Source organism: Nilaparvata lugens, chromosome 13, assembly GCF_014356525.2.
Source record: "Nilaparvata lugens isolate BPH chromosome 13, ASM1435652v1, whole genome shotgun sequence".
NCBI classification, from domain to species: Eukaryota; Metazoa; Arthropoda; class Insecta; order Hemiptera; family Delphacidae; genus Nilaparvata; species Nilaparvata lugens.
Window position 1 is genome coordinate 20,917,408 of NC_052516.1, and position 16,183 is coordinate 20,933,590.

At 34.2% G+C, this 16,183-nt stretch overlaps 1 protein-coding gene and 1 non-coding gene across 2 annotated transcripts in view; both read left to right on the forward strand.

Moving 5' to 3' along the window:
- Positions 1-16,183, forward strand: part of LOC111053468 (constitutive coactivator of PPAR-gamma-like protein 1) — a 48,478-nt gene that overhangs the window by 22,022 nt on the left and 10,273 nt on the right. Inside the window, exons 10-15 of the mRNA XM_039440060.1 lie at positions 1,031-1,156; positions 1,846-1,960; positions 4,089-4,252; positions 6,020-6,488; positions 7,302-7,430; positions 9,007-9,110. Coding sequence (XP_039295994.1) covers positions 1,031-1,156; positions 1,846-1,960; positions 4,089-4,252; positions 6,020-6,488; positions 7,302-7,430; positions 9,007-9,110 — 1,107 coding nt within the window. The remainder of the gene's footprint in view (positions 1-1,030; positions 1,157-1,845; positions 1,961-4,088; positions 4,253-6,019; positions 6,489-7,301; positions 7,431-9,006; positions 9,111-16,183) is intronic.
- LOC120354127 lies at positions 458-534 on the forward strand. Its single transcript, XR_005572827.1, has one exon. It is a non-coding gene; the product is annotated as a small nucleolar RNA Me28S-Am982 (small nucleolar RNA).

The following is a 16,183-nucleotide window of genomic DNA, read 5'->3' on the forward strand; positions in this document are numbered from 1 at the left end:
CCATCTTTCGGCAGAAATGTCTTTAGATCTTGAAACTAATTTATTACGAAACTGGATATCAAATAGATGGATTATTGATACTATTTTCTGGTTTGTTATTCAAAATCACATTAGATGCAATAAAGGAAACAATGATACATGATGATTCCTTTTATTTTCATACCATCTTTCGGGACTGAAAATATATTGATGATCTTTTTTAACTGATATTCATTGATTCTGATATTCATTGTAGGTATCTTATTTATCAATAAGAAACTGTTTTATTGGAATGCAATGCAATAGTCAATAAACAAGTTCGATAGAAATACAACTTGTGTATGAAATATTTCATATTGGAAGGTTCAATTAAAGAAGTAATACACCATAATAGTATTATTTGCTGGGTATTTAGTGTTTTAATTTGAAATTGGATAAGAATTGGCAGAAACTTGGATGTTTGAATCAGTGTCAATCGATGTTATGATGATACTATTTTTCACCATCTTTCGGCTGAAATCTATTGCAGATAATCTATTTTAAACTGATTTACATTGCTTGACATTAAAGTGATTGAATACATCCTGTAAGACTGCCTACCCAATTTATTATTATCTGTTTTCGTGAACAAAATGAGGCTTTGATGATGTTCATAATATAGTTATTGTATTGGTATTACAAGTTACATCTTCATTGTATCTTTCTAATGGAATTTCTTTATTTTTATCATATTACAACATGTTGGTGTGGTTTTTCATCATATTTTAGACATTTCTATCTTATTAATCAAATAATATCTATCTGAATTTAAAATTGTTTGATTTATTCTGATTTGTTTTGATTAAGATTGATGATTTAGTGTATAAATTGAAATGGACATAACCTATGTAATATTTGGACAATTTAAGACACAATTAGGAAAAAGTTTTGGGCAATAGCCTGTTTTTTCTTTTCCGACTATTGTTTACTCTATCCAATAAATAAATAAATATTTTTATTTTATTTGAGATAAAAGTTGAATTTTTAATTGGTTTTTAATTAAATTTTTCAGAACCACAATGGATGATATGAGACGGAGAAGGAGAGCCTACCTCACATGTATGCGATCAGACACACCTCTCATTGTCAACTATGACTATGTTCCACAGCATATTCTCATCATGGCTACAGTTCTCAGGTAAGCTAGCTCCTAAATATTTTCAAATTAGCACTTTACGAAACTAGAAACATACAAACTCAAACAAATATTCAATTATATGATTCTAGCAAACGGTTATGTAGTCTTGGTATGCTAAGGCAGTTAGTAACATTGAGAAATACAACTCTCAAGGAAAGAAAAAAAGGGAATAGACCAAGTTAAGAAATTATTAGCTTCTCTCTTTCTGATTCTGGCAAATATTCCGATTGAGGTCATGTAAACACTATCAATTCTCTAACAGTTTCACTAATGAACTTAGAACGAATATATAATGATGATAATACTTTTTTACATCGTTGAAAAATCATTGAAAGCTACTACCAAATAAAAAATAGTGAGGCCCGGTTGCACAAAATTAATTTCATGACAACCAATCAGAGAAGGCTTTTTTGGAAAGACGTTTTCTCCGATTGATTCTCGTGCAACTAATCATGATTTAATCAGCTTTTGTGCAACCGGCACTCAAGTTATTCAATGGCATTCAATTACCGCTAATAGCTAATTCTAATTTAGATTGGTTTTACAAATGAATCTGATATAGGAGGAAGTAAATAAAGTATTTAAAGTATAAGCTGAATCAATACTTCCAGATTCGTTTGAGATGATAATTATAGAGGTTAATAGCATGTTATCTATTGTTAATTATATAAATTCTCTTATAATTTTAGGTACATGATGTCGTTCCCTGAAAAGAAAGTTCTGAGGAGGTCAGAATTGGATGCTTTCATTGTTACCACTTTGGCACCTGAACTCATGAATGCCGAATACAACCAGGAACTGCAGGTAGGCTACAATAAATTAATGCAATTCGAGTAATGAAAAACTGTACTTTAAATTAAAGTCTATTTGATAAAATTCGTTTGGGGTTTGAAGTATTGAGGTTGACGATTATTGATCACATTATTTAATTTATGTCCATCGTTGAATGATGATTATTTACAATGCAAATGACACTTATGGAATAACATTGGCAGATAAAGTAATAAGGTAGTCCTTGTGCTATTTTTATTTCAAATTTATAGGTGACAATGTCCAAGATAAGGTTAGAATTTGACGTGTTATCAACATTAACATTGTTATTGATTATTTTAGAAAGCAAATTAACACCAACTGTTTTTTGGGTTGCGACTCTTTTTTTTGTGGAAAAAAGCTGTAAGTGGTTTATTTTTATTGTCATACTCTTGTATTGGACATTTGAATAAAAACTTATATAGAGAAATTGCTATGATTAAGCTACATAAAGTAACTGTTATGCCTCTTAAACAATTTTAGACAATTGTTTGTAATTGCCAAGATTGATTCACTGACGTGGATAGAGGCTAGATTGAAATGAAACTGCAGTCTCCACACTGACAAAGATTCATATCTTTGTTGGTACTAGGCCTGACAGACAAATACTTTCTTATAAATTGTAATCATTACAAGATTATCTTGTTATTTCTGTGATTCAATTAATGGTATAGCACTGTATATCATTATTATAATATTACCATTATATAATTTACATTTTTTTTCTATTTTGATGGAATCGTATGCCTCTCAAAAAATTTAAGTGAATGCTTCGTGCTAGCTAAGATTGATTCACTCATGTGAATAGAGACTAGATTGAAATGATACTGCAGTCTCCACACCGACAAAGATTCATATCTTTGTTGGTACTAGGTCTGACAGACATATTTCATCAAAATTGATTGATATAATCATGAAATTCTTCTCAACTATGAGATTGCAAGAATGAAGCCTTCATTATACATTTTTAACACTTTTAAAACATGATGAATTGCAAGAATGAGGCTGTATTTATACATTTAAACATGAATGAATTTGTTGTTACATGATGAATGAATTAATTTAAAACACTCCTATCACGTGGATACTTAATTTATCTGAGTGATTTAGTAATTTGAACTTTGATGATTTTATGCCTCTCAAACAATCCTAGACCAATGATTTGTGCTGGGAAGATTGATTCACTCATGTGAAAATAGGCTAAATTGAAAAATATACTGCAGTCTCCACACCGACAAAGATTCATATCTTTGTTGGTACTAGGCCTGACAGACATGACAAATTATTTTGAAAATCTGAAAGATCACAACAAACTCGTTGAAATGAAGACTAATACTCGAATTCTTCAGAAATCATTTCTTATAATATTGGTTCTTATTGACTTGCATTTCAGTAGCCTAAATCTAGGTGACAATGATGATTGAGTCTCCAGGAAGAAAATTCAATCAAATCAAATCATTTGCGGGATTTTATGCCTCTGAAACAGTTCTAGTAAAGTTTCGTGCTTGCTGGGATTGATTCACTCATGTGGATAGAGGCTAAATTGAAATTATACTGCAGTCTCCACACCGACAAAGATTCATATCTTTGTTGGTACTAGGCCTGACAGACAATTGATATTGTTACATAAAATGAATTTGTCTGATTTTTCACCTAGAATCTTTTTTAGTTCGATATCGTATGGTATAGGGCGTTTATGTTGCAAATTTCACTGTTTACTCAAGCCGACAGTCCTAGTAGTTCTTTTCGTGAAGCTATGAAACGCTTGTAGGCTCTAATACTGTGCCGTTCTAACACTCTCACCCATCCAAAACAGTAATAATAGACCAGTAGTCGACAGCAATCGGCCTTAGTTAACAAAAAGTCAGCTTGAAATTTGTAACATAAACGACTTTTACCATTGAATATCTTCCTTTGCTATCGTTTCTCCAAGCTACTATTTTAACCTTGTGCAGGAGGCTTTAGTCTCACAACTCTCAACTTGGTAATTGTTTAATTTGTGTTGCATTGCATTTAATTACATTTACTGATTGTCTGTAATGTTAATTACAGATATTGAGTCTGTAACTTTATAATATTATTTGATTATTTGATAAACTGATTGTCTGTAATGTTTGTTCAGTTGCCAGTAGTGTCAAGTCGCGGCGTGCAGTTGGCAACAATGTTCATGCAGGGCGTGGAGACAGCGCTTCTTGTGAACGACGCATGTGGGGCGCCCATTCCCTGGCTCATGTGCTGTCCTTGGCTCTTCTTCGACGGCAAACTGTTCCACCATCATCTGGCCAGGTAAGTCACTTCACTGATCGATCATCGATCACTCATAATTATCGATGATCAATCACTTATTAACTATTGATCATCGATCATCGTAACATCGATCACTAATTAAAATCGATCATCGTTTTACAATAATATTCTACATTGCATACTTTGTAAAATTTGTAGAAGAATGATAATTATAGAAATGAGAAAAATAATGATTAACATAAAAACTACGACTACGTCCCGTTTCGGAAAGCCAATTTTTGACTCCATCTGTTTAAAGTCTAGAACTTGGCTAAATCCCGAGTTCGAAAACCGGCCCCAAGTTGATTGATACTAGCTAATTGCACACTTTTGTTAAATGTTAGTCAAAGGTATTCAAGTCTTGACCAGGTATTCAAGTCTCAAGCATTTTGAAAAGTTTGGGCTAACAGCCAGTTGTGTCTGAGAGATTGAACACAGTTTGTCCAAACATGATGAAATCTATCGAAATAGATTCAACTAGGGCTCGTATTACATTAGGCCACCAGTGTGTCACCAAGTGTCCGAGCGAGTCATGTGGCATTAAAGCTCGAGAGAGCTTTTAACACGGCTCTCTCTCGAAGACAGAGAGGCCCGATGCTCTTTCCTTCACTACCTAACAGCATTCTCCCTACTTTTGCTCCCTACAGCATGCTTACTACTCTACACTACTCTGTTCATGCTACAAACTGCGCGCAAGGAAAAATCAGGCTCCCGTCCTCATGTTAAAAGTAATATCTCTCGGACTTTGAGGTTGCCTGCCGAGGCACGAGATTTCGGGGTCATCTGGTCTCTCACTCGGGTCGCCAGCCCGTCAGCCAATCCTGGTGTCTCACTGGTGTCCTATTGTGGTTTACACACGGCGTCTCACTGTTGACTCAACCTGGTGGCTCAATGTAATCGTGCCCAACTGTTCATCAATCATCTTCCAAGTTTGTACCAACTTAATGGATGTTTCCCAACCTCTCTTCTCTGTTGAAGTATCGAAAGTAAGGCTTCCAAGTCCGTGGTTCTAGATCTAGACTTAACTTCTCAGGTATGCAGTATACAATGACATGAGTTATTAATTTTCATCATCTTTCTTCTGAAAATCTATTGTTGATAATCTAAATCACTGATGCTCATTGTTTCTGCCAATTTCTTGATTCTAATTTATGCAATTTGAGGATAAACTCCAGTGCATTTAACTCATGAACATAAAATGATCTGGCTCCTCCATACGGTACGTAGAGATTGGCCTTCAGTTAGCCGGACTAACAGCCGATCTCTCATGTGCGGACCACATCATGAGACCAACACAGAAATATCATAATAACAAATTTTATATTTCAGCTTTCAGACCATATTCGAGATTGTGGCTTTCAGTGTGACCATTCGTCAGCTCGACTGGAGGCCGGAAATATGATTAGTGTTAATTGTGTGCTGGTGCCATGGTTTGGTCCACACGTTAGAGATCAGCATTTCAGTCAAGCTGACTGATCAGTCTGAAGTTCAATCTCCAAGTTTGGAGGAGCTTTAGTATTATAAATTGTTTTCTTATTTATATTTTTTTTCAGAGTATTATATGGCCCAATGAATATTAGTTTTACAATACTAATCAAGTCTCATACAGCCTTTTTACTTTCCTTGCCCTATTACCATAGGTAAGGGAGAGTATTGCTTTCCAAAAAAATTAAGGTACTCTGATTTCAAGTTTTGTATAAGTTTCAAGGTCCCCTGAGTCCAAAACCATGATTTCTTTATTTATATTTCAATTGCTTTTTTTTGCAGAGCATCGCAAGCCAAGAACCTGTCTGAGCTTTGCGAGCACCGTCTGCGAGTCATCATGAAAGTGGAACGCGTTCGGCAAGCGATCCTTGAAGGACTGAACGTGCAGTTCGCGCGACCGCCATTGCCGCTGGTGATTCAAAACTCGCGCGCTTCCCCTCTCTACTCAACGCCCGGTGCACCACCTGGTGCGCATGCGCACATGGTGGCGGCCGGAATGATCCAATCACAGCGCAACGCCAACCAGGCCCCGCCCAATTCGCACCTCTCCTCGGCACTAGCCTCGCACGCTCACGCCAGTATGCTGTCTGCTCGCGGCGGAATAGGAGGTGCTCTGTCCCGGCGTGCGGCTGGCATTCCCTCCAACTCGGGCGGTCGTCTGGAGATTGCCGGCGTTGTGGTGGGCAGCTGGGGACCCAACTATGGATTGTCGACGCTCGGTGTCAACCGGTCCATGATGTTGCAGCCTCAGGTCAGTGCAATTGTGTCTCTAGAGACTAAAATTCGTATTTAGATGCAGAAAAGTGTAACAAAGTTGGATCAATTGTGCTTCTAGGGACCAAAGTTCATATTTGATAACTAAGGGTATCTTCACACTTAGCTACACTCCGCTGAAATCCATTCCATCTCACTATGTTAAATCCAAGCTACAAATGTGAACGGGACAGATTTAACATTGATAGACAGGACGTATTTCAGCGTAGTGTAGCTAAGTGTGGAGACTTGAAGAAAAAACCAAAGTTCCCTGATGAATACATAATTTAATTTTTCCTCCGCGATTTATGGGTGTTCTGTTTAAAAATACAATTTTGATAATTCTTTTAAAAGATATACAGAGCAGTAATTTATGCTGTTTCAACATTCTTTATAATGAGATACGTTATAAAGTTGATGAAAATGAAAGGACACTACTATTTTCTTAGTCGATTCTGTAAATCAATGGCAACTTGAATGAACTCCTGCAAAATATATGAGAATACGCTATATTATAGTGAATTCCTTGGCTAAAGACGTCTGACAAACTTATATTTTCCAATTAATTATAACACAGGTACTTGATGATTTTTATTCCATTTCAATAATTGTAGCCCTATGAAGGAAAAGTGAATATTTCTAATTTCCAGTGCGATTATCAGCTATTGTAATTTTACCAGATGTCCAGAGTTATTCAATGAACTATAAAGCTTTTTTATAAATGAAAAAGTTAATCATGAAATAAACTATGATGTTTATTTAAATAGAAAAGTTCTTAATTTAATAGGAATTGTTTGAATGTTGTTATCAGGTGACGTCAGTGAATGCCGTATCGAACTATACGGGAGTGTCATTCAGAGGAGGACGTCCTTCATTCAACACGAACCGCGGAGGCGGAGTCAACAAGGGAGGAAAGGGTCGCGGCGGATTCAAGGCACAGGCAAGTAAACAATTTTAAGGCTAAGAATAACTTTTTACTGCTGATATTTTTTAAAGTTTTTCGATTTGTATATCATCAAGCTATCAAAACGAAAAAGTTTTCTCAGGAAAACATTTTTTTCCGATCATTATTTTTTGAGATATGAGCACCTAAAGTTTGAATTTTTGGGACAGAACATTTCAAATTCGGTGAGAGATAAATCCATGAGATGTAGAGGATAAATTCTTCACTGTATTGTTGATTGAATAGAACAAAAATCTTTTGTAAATATAAATTTTGGATAACGTTATTCAATTTACCAAAAATAACTCAACTAAAAGTTATTTTGTTTATTTTTAGTAAATTTAATAACTTTCTCAATAAATTGATAATTTCAGAAAATTTTTGTTCATTTGTTAAAAATGACCATGAAAAAATTTATCCTGGATTTATTTCACCGAATTTGAAATGTTCTGTCCCAAAAATTTAAACTTTAGGCGCTCATACCTCGAAACGTAATGATCAAGAAACATTTTCAAAGAAAACTTTTTCATTTTTATAGCTTTATGATATACAAATCGAAAGATATCACCAGAAGAATATAAATAAAAAATTTATATTCAGGCCTTCGCACAGGCTTAACATTCAAATTTATTAATTAACACCCATTAATTTGTCATCCAGTTAATTAGAAGTGTACGATCCGGTAGCAAGTAAGTGTATTGAATTTAACCGTGATTCAGTACTGATTAAAAAACTCATCCGCTCCTCTCATTGGTTGCCATGTCATGTAACCTTTATTTAATCATTCTTGAATGTGGGGATTGAAAATTGAATTATATAAAACAATTTTCAAATAAAAACTGTCAACTATTTAATGCTTCTCTTTTTTCTTGAAAAAATGAGTAATTTCTAATATGAAATTCAATGTCTTAACCGTATTCAATCGTAGAATGTGCCATTCAGTAGATTAGAAGTTTACAACCCGGTAGCATGTACGTCTATTTAAATTTAAACCGTGATTAACTTAACTGTTGATTCATTGAATCATAATTGAATTCATTAGAAGAATAGGACAAGAGTGTTTAATTGGATTGACTTAAATTTAGTTTTTTTAAGATTCCTTTATTCATGTGTTCAACAAAACAAAACTCAACTTACGTTCTAGCATTAAAAATAAGTAAGACCAGTAAGAGTAAACAAGCATGATGAATCGTTTACAGACTAAAGAGTTTTGAATTTTATTTACTTTTTTAATATTAAGAATGAACTATATTGATCTATAGTATTCATACTCAAGGATGATTTCACACTTATCATGAGGATTGTAGGTCTACTCCATATTAAAACACTGAATTTAGATTTGGCCATAAGCATGCAATATTGGCAATTGGCTGATATTCGTTCAATCGAATCGTTTCTCAACGTTATCAATTATGACTGAATGATTTCACAATTATCATGAGGCTTGTGCTCTGTGACAATTGATTCAGATTTGGGATCACTCTGAAATATTTGTAATTGTCAAGTTTTAATTTTATAGAATCATCTCTCTTCTATTTTTTAATAATTTAATTTTTATTTTTGAATTGTCTAGCAAACTAACAAGAAGCGATCAACATCAGTTGGCAGCTCTCAGAAGAAAGAGAACAAGAAGACAGGAAAAGGACGAGGAATGACCGTTGTTCTCCCTGATACCGGGTGAGTTTTGTAAAATAATTCCTTGAATTACTTTTTCAGTAGCAATTCAGAAGTCGTAGAGAGAACATCGTTTTAATTGTTCGTCGTAGTTTAGTGTAGTCAGCAAATTTTTGTGTGAGTGTACAAAAATTTCGTCAGTAGTGATAATTAGGTCAGAGCATTGAACTGTGTACAACGTTAAATACTGTAAATTCGATATGAAATGGGATCGCCAGAAAAACTTTCTCAGTTTCTAGCATCGGAGTTTGAGGAAAGTGAAAATACTAGATGTGAAAGTGATAATCCTCAAAAATCAATGGAGCCCAATAAAGATAATAATTTGGTTAACCAACTTTGGACTCTAAAGGCATCTTTTGAAGATTGGGGCACAAAGCTGTATGATAAGAAAAAAATATATCAAGCAGACTATAAAGAATTTCTTGTGCTTTGTGAGAATCTTGCAGTAATCGCAGGGAAAACCGAAGTGAGCAGTGAGGGAAACGCGCAAAATACAAAGGTAGATGAAAGACTTAACATGATTGAAAAACAAATTGAGAAGCTTTCATCAAGTCTGATAGTTTCAACTCCAATCAAGAAGCCTAGCTACGCCGAGATGGTCCAACTACCCAAGAAGAAAGAAGAAAAGAAGCCAGGAGAAACAAAGGAGAAATCCAGTGAGCAGAGGAGCCGGCCGGTTCCTAAGGATAAGACTATCCTAATAAAGCCGAAGGAGATCCAGGGAACGGAAAAACAGACCAGCGAGAACCTGAAAAAAGTTATTAAAAAAACTATGTCTATCGAGAACTCTTTGAAAGTTAAAAAAGCAATCAATGTGAATGGCGGAGGAGTACTTCTTGTGATGGACTCTAGTGTAGATAAAAATAAAATTTTTAGCGATTCTACGCTACAAGATGCTAAATTCGAGGTAAGTGAGCCACCTAAAATTAAACCTAAATTGGTAATATACAATGTCCCTGCCGAGTGGAGTCAAGAAGAAATAGTTAGCGATATTTTCAATAGGAACTTTCAAGATTATATTTCACTTGAGAAATTCAGAAATTCTTTTAAACCAATTTTCAAGATAGGTCCAAAAGATAGGAAGCAGGTTAACTGGGTTGTAGAATGCGCAGCAGATATTAGAAATAAATTAAAAAATATGAGAAGAGTATTTATAGACTGGTCATCAAGCAATGTAAAAGACTTTGTATCAGTAAGTAGGTGTTTCAAATGCAATGGACTTGGCCACATCGGACGTTTCTGTTCCCAGGAACACAACACATGCAGCCACTGTGCAGAGACCAATCATGATATCAAGTCGTGTCCAAATCTAAATAAACAACCAGTATGTATAAACTGTAAAAAACGTAACAATCCAGCTAACCACAAAGTAAGTGACAAAAACTGTCCGGAGTATGAAAAGGCGCTGAGGAAGGTTGTTGAAAAGACCGACTATGGGTATTAAAAAGATTTTTCTCGGTGCCTTGCAACACTTCAGTAAACAGAAAGTTTCTATTGTTACACAAAATAATATTACCAATAAGAATATATGTGAAACACTAGATACATTTAAAATGTTCAACATGACTGTTAAAACCCCAAAAAGTAGAATCAATCTTGTTTATAATTATGGTGAATATGTAGATTTAGTTATCTCGTTTGCATGTAAAGAAGGAGACAGCATGATGTTATCTAAGGGGCTTTCAAAATTCTTACAATGCTCCAAAATTGATTTTAACGAATGGTTACAACTTCCTAACACTGAGGTAAAATATGTTAAGGCCTTTTCTGTAGAATCTCACTGTCCTGTATTCATTGTAGAAACAAGCAAACAAGCTCAACTAAGATTTAATAATATGCTTGCTCTACTTAACAGGTGGAGTTTGGATAATTACCCTTTAGTAATAGGAATTGATATTTTTAACTATTCAATTCAAGATAATATACCGTCAATAAGTATGCTGAGTTCTGTCCTTGAAAATGAAGCCCTTCGCTTTGTATTTTATAATCAAGGGATTAGAAATATTGATTACTTGGAAATACCCAGTCAATTTAATAACAGCGATACTGAGTATCCTGCTGGTTTATTTGAGGGTATGTCAAAGTACGAAAGATATATTAATACAATGATAGACCTGCGTAATCTCCTTGAAAAGGCGGATGCTGAAAATGCTAAAATATATAAAGAAGTTCTCAATAGTATGTACAAAGACGTAACGAACAAAACAATTGATGCTGTGAAGAGAAAAAATATGAACATATTTGATAATGATATGAAGAAATTCTTATTCAAAACAAACACTTTTTACAGAATGGGGTATAGTCTAGAAGAAGGAGGCAAATATGTTGAATTCCTAGAAGCCGAAAATAAGTTCAAAACCACTGAAAAATACATATTAGTCACTAAAGATACAGAACTTATGCTGGATGGCGAGCTAATAACTAAAATAAAATACACATCAACAAGCCTCTATTCCCACAAGTCAGTTGGATAGAAGGAGTATCTGGCTGTGGAAAATCTACATATATCATAAGAGAACACACGCCAGGAAAAGATCTAGTATTAACTCAAACTAGAGCAAGCATTAAAGATATAAGAGAATCAGTCTCAAGACGTTACACAAAAGAGAACTTATCTATCCAGCTTAAATTAGATTATAGGACAGTAGCATCCTACATAATTAATAATTCGGGCAAAAAATATGAAAAAGTTTACATTGATGAGGGACTAATGATGCATGCGGGATACATCGGATTTATTGCAGAATTGAGTGGAGCAACGGAAATTATAGTAGTAGGTGACTCCAACCAGATACCTTACATAGAAAGATCTCCAGTAGTTACCAAGTGGAACAAAATTTCAGATTTCTGTGAGCCTGAGGAATATATAACAATGACTAAGCGGTGTCCTGTAGATGTCTGTTTTGCCCTTCAATCATTCTACCACGAAATCAGCACAAAAAACCCCCAAATAAAATCTATACTTCCAACTTTCAAAAACGGCGAAACTCATCAGCTAAAGGAAGATACTCTGATACTGACATTTACGCAAAAAGAGAAACAAATTCTAAGTGATTCAATGAAAAAATATAAGTCTCAAAGAATTGACACAATTCACGAAGCACAGGGGCTCACATCAAAGGATGTAGTATTAGTGAGAATTGACACAAGAGACAATACAATTTATAACAGTGTGCCGCATGCTATTGTTGCAATATCCAGGCATACAGAAAGTTTCAGGTATCTAACAACAGGCTACAATGATGCAGTTCAGGACATAATTGATAGAGTGAAGGACAGGACAGGAGAAGAGCTTTTGTCATGGAATCGAGAAAGGTTGTTGAAAGGAGAAGCTAATACTAACAAAATTGATCATGGCTGATATCGATGAAATCCTTACATCACTGGAAACTGATAACTTCACTCCAGAAATCGATGACTACATTAATTTTGTTCCTTCCATAAATGGAAAAAATGTTGAATTTTTAAATATTTTTTCAACTAATATCCGTAGCCTCCATGCAAATTTCAACCAGCTCATTTGTTGTATAAACAGCTTAAAAACTGATATACATGTAATTGTTCTAACCGAAACTTGGCATACCGAGAACATGCCATTCACTTACAAGATCTCAGGTTTCACCGAAGTAAATAAATGCTCAAAGATGAACAAATGCGACGGTCTGTGCATTTATGTTAGAGATAATATTGATGTCTGTGAGATTGCCTGTAACATAGTTGATGCCAACTCTTTGTGCTTGGAATTGAAAATGTCGGATGAAAAAATTTTTAGAATTATAGGAATTTATAGATCACCTAGAAATCAAAACACAGAATTTTATCAGCAGTCTAAATAACTTCCTCGATAATATACCTAATTCAATAACTGTTTGCATGGTTGGTGATATAAATATTAATATTCAATCAACTAGCACACAGGTTCGGGAATACCTGCATATTTTACTGAGCAGAGGTTATAAGTCTTATATAAATGGGAGTACTAGAGTCTCGACCACAACTGAATCGTGCATAGATCACATATTTTTCAAAAATAACAGCAAATTCAACTATATCTTTGGAAATATTTTCAAAACAACAATAACTGATCATTATTCTGTACTATTACACTTGGGTAATGAGAAAAATCCTGAAACCACTTCACATAGAAACAGGCCTACAAATAACGTTAAAATTGCATACAACTACAAACTAATTGCTGAAAAATCGGAAAAAGAAAATTGGAATACTATTTTTGGAAATGATGATACTATAGATACCCTAGTTGACAATTTTGTGGATCGTATAAATGGTTTTATGGATTCAAGTAAAACTGAGAAGTATATTCCTCGCCGAAAGCGTCCCTTAAAACCTTGGATTACGGACGGAATAATAAGATCAATTATTATACGGGATAAAATGCATGATAAAATAAGAAAAGGCCCTGCAGATGCTGATTCGATAAATACATACAGAGTTTATCGTAATACATTGAATAGGCTCATAAGTGAGGCGAAGGATAACTATTATAGGGATAAAATAGAACAATGTAACACCAATAGTTCAAAGCTTTGGAGGTGTATTAATGAGGCTATCGGGGAGGGGAAGAAAGAGTGTTGTAAAATTGGAGTTGATGCCAAGAGGTTGAATGACTTTTTCACCAATGTTGGGGAGAGACAGGCTAAAACTATAAACAATGATCCCACAAGCTCTCCAAATTTCAATTTCAACAACGATGTAATTGAAACTCCTCTACCGAATTCCTTCTTTATGAGACCGACAAACTTCAATGAAGTTCAAGCGACAATAAAAGAGCTGAAAAATAACTGCACCCCAGGCTTGGATAATCTCAATAACACAGTACTCAAACATATAAGCCACACTATTTCACAGCCGCTTTCCGTGATTTTCAACAAATGCTTTGAACAAGGCTACTTCCCTAAACATTTCAAAACCGCCAAGATAAAACCTTTATTCAAGCAAGGAGATCCCTTGGACCCAAGTAACTACAGACCAATCAGCCTTATTAGTAATCTAGCAAAAATCATGGAGAAAATTATAAAGAAGAGATTAGTTGTGTATTTGAACAAGCATAAAATAATAGATAAGAATCAATTTGGATTCCAGACTGCGAAAAGTACCGAAGATGCGTTAATTGAATTTTCTAATACTGTTTCACAAAACTTGAATTCCAATTACAAATCTATAGCAGTTTTCCTGGATATTAAAAAAGCCTTTGATACTATACCACATAGTTTTCTTTACAATAAACTCGAAAGATATGGCTTTAGGGGAATATTTCTAGAACTCATAAAGAGCTACTTGAGAGATAGAACCCAGTCTTTAACAATCGACGGACTTACTGATGTCTCCAAAATGACCTACGGTTTGCCTCAGGGAACGGTACTATCACCAATCCTCTTTATATTATATGTCAATGACTTATTAAAGCTGAAATTAAAAAACGCCACAACTATATCATTCGCAGATGACACTGCAGCTATTTTCCATGGGGAATCTTGGACTGGGGTACATGAAATTGCAGAACAGAACTGTTTGCTCATAAAAAATTGGTTGGACAGAAACACCCTGAGCCTGAACATTGAAAAAACCAATTAAATCACCTTCGCATTCAATACAACTGGTAAACCTGATGAGAATTTAAATCTGAAACTCCACTCAAACTGCAACAATAACTGCACCTGCCCTACTATAAAAAGAGTCAAAAGTACCAAATATCTAGGTGTCCAAATAGATGAAAATTTGAAGTGGGACATACACATAAAATTTATTTGCAGAAGAATGAGATATCTATCCTATAAATTCTACGAAGCAAAAAAAATTCTGAACTCAAAACATCTAAAAATGGTTTACTTTGCACTGGTCCAGTCCATAATTCAGTATGGTATATCCGTATGGGGGGGCTGTTATAATTCTCACTTAGAAGAGCTTTTCATAATTCAAAAATCAATAATCAAAACAATTTTAAATAAACCCAGACTTTACCCAACCGACTTGACTTTCAAAGAGTTTAATGTGTTAACAGTTAGGCAGTTGTACGTAATAAATGTAGCGAAATATATAATCAAACATAAAGCTAATTTTCCTTGCACAAATAACACAATCAATAACCTGTACAATCTGAGACCCTCCTCAAATAAGTATCTTATGTACAATACAAACATTGAAACCATCAGAAGACAACTTATATATTTAAGCACTAAATTGATAAATAAAATTCCTGAAGAATATATCTGCTGCGCAAAATTGACTAAAAAAATAAAACATGATATTAGTATTTGGATTAAAACGAACTATTTTTTCTACCTGTAAATTAAACAAAGTAAAAGAGGAACTTAGTGTTTTTGTGTGCTCACTTACCAATCTAGTGTGGACCTTTTTATTTTATTTTTCTTTATTAAATTAACTATCCTATCATCCCACCTCACCTTTTTTCCTAATCCTTTATTTTCCCTCTCAAGGATTGAAAGCCTTCCTAGTACATGGGTAACCATAGTTGGAAGAGCTTCAATCCCACCCCTTTACACCAAATTCTGAATTAGCATCTTGTACGGACATTTTTGTTTTTTTTTTGTACTAATTTTGCTAGTTGTTTATTCTTGTTGTAATTTAATATTACTTGTATTTTATGTATGTGTGTAAAGGAAAATAAATTGAAATTGAAAAATTGAAATTGAATAGTTCCCTGTAACACAATTGAATCGCTAATTGCAGAAAGGGAACATGTCCAACTTTTTCAAAAATTGTTTTTTTTTTTTTTAAAATCAACTATTCAATGTAAGATACATCGTTTACTGTAGGAAGGATACATGTCCAACTGAAAGCATTGTAATGACGACGTTTTGAATATATCGTTTACTACAGGTTTAGGTTCAGGTTTAAATAAGTTTTTTGTCTCTCCTGTAAAATTATGAAAACTGGACATGTTCCCTTTCTGCAATTAGCGATTCAATTGAGAATTGAACAAATTTTCAGAAATTTCAAAAAAACATTATTTAAAACAAAATTTCACATCGTTTTTCCTTTCTCAAGACTGTTTCCCACACATCATTATCAGTGAGCTTTGGCAAATATTATTC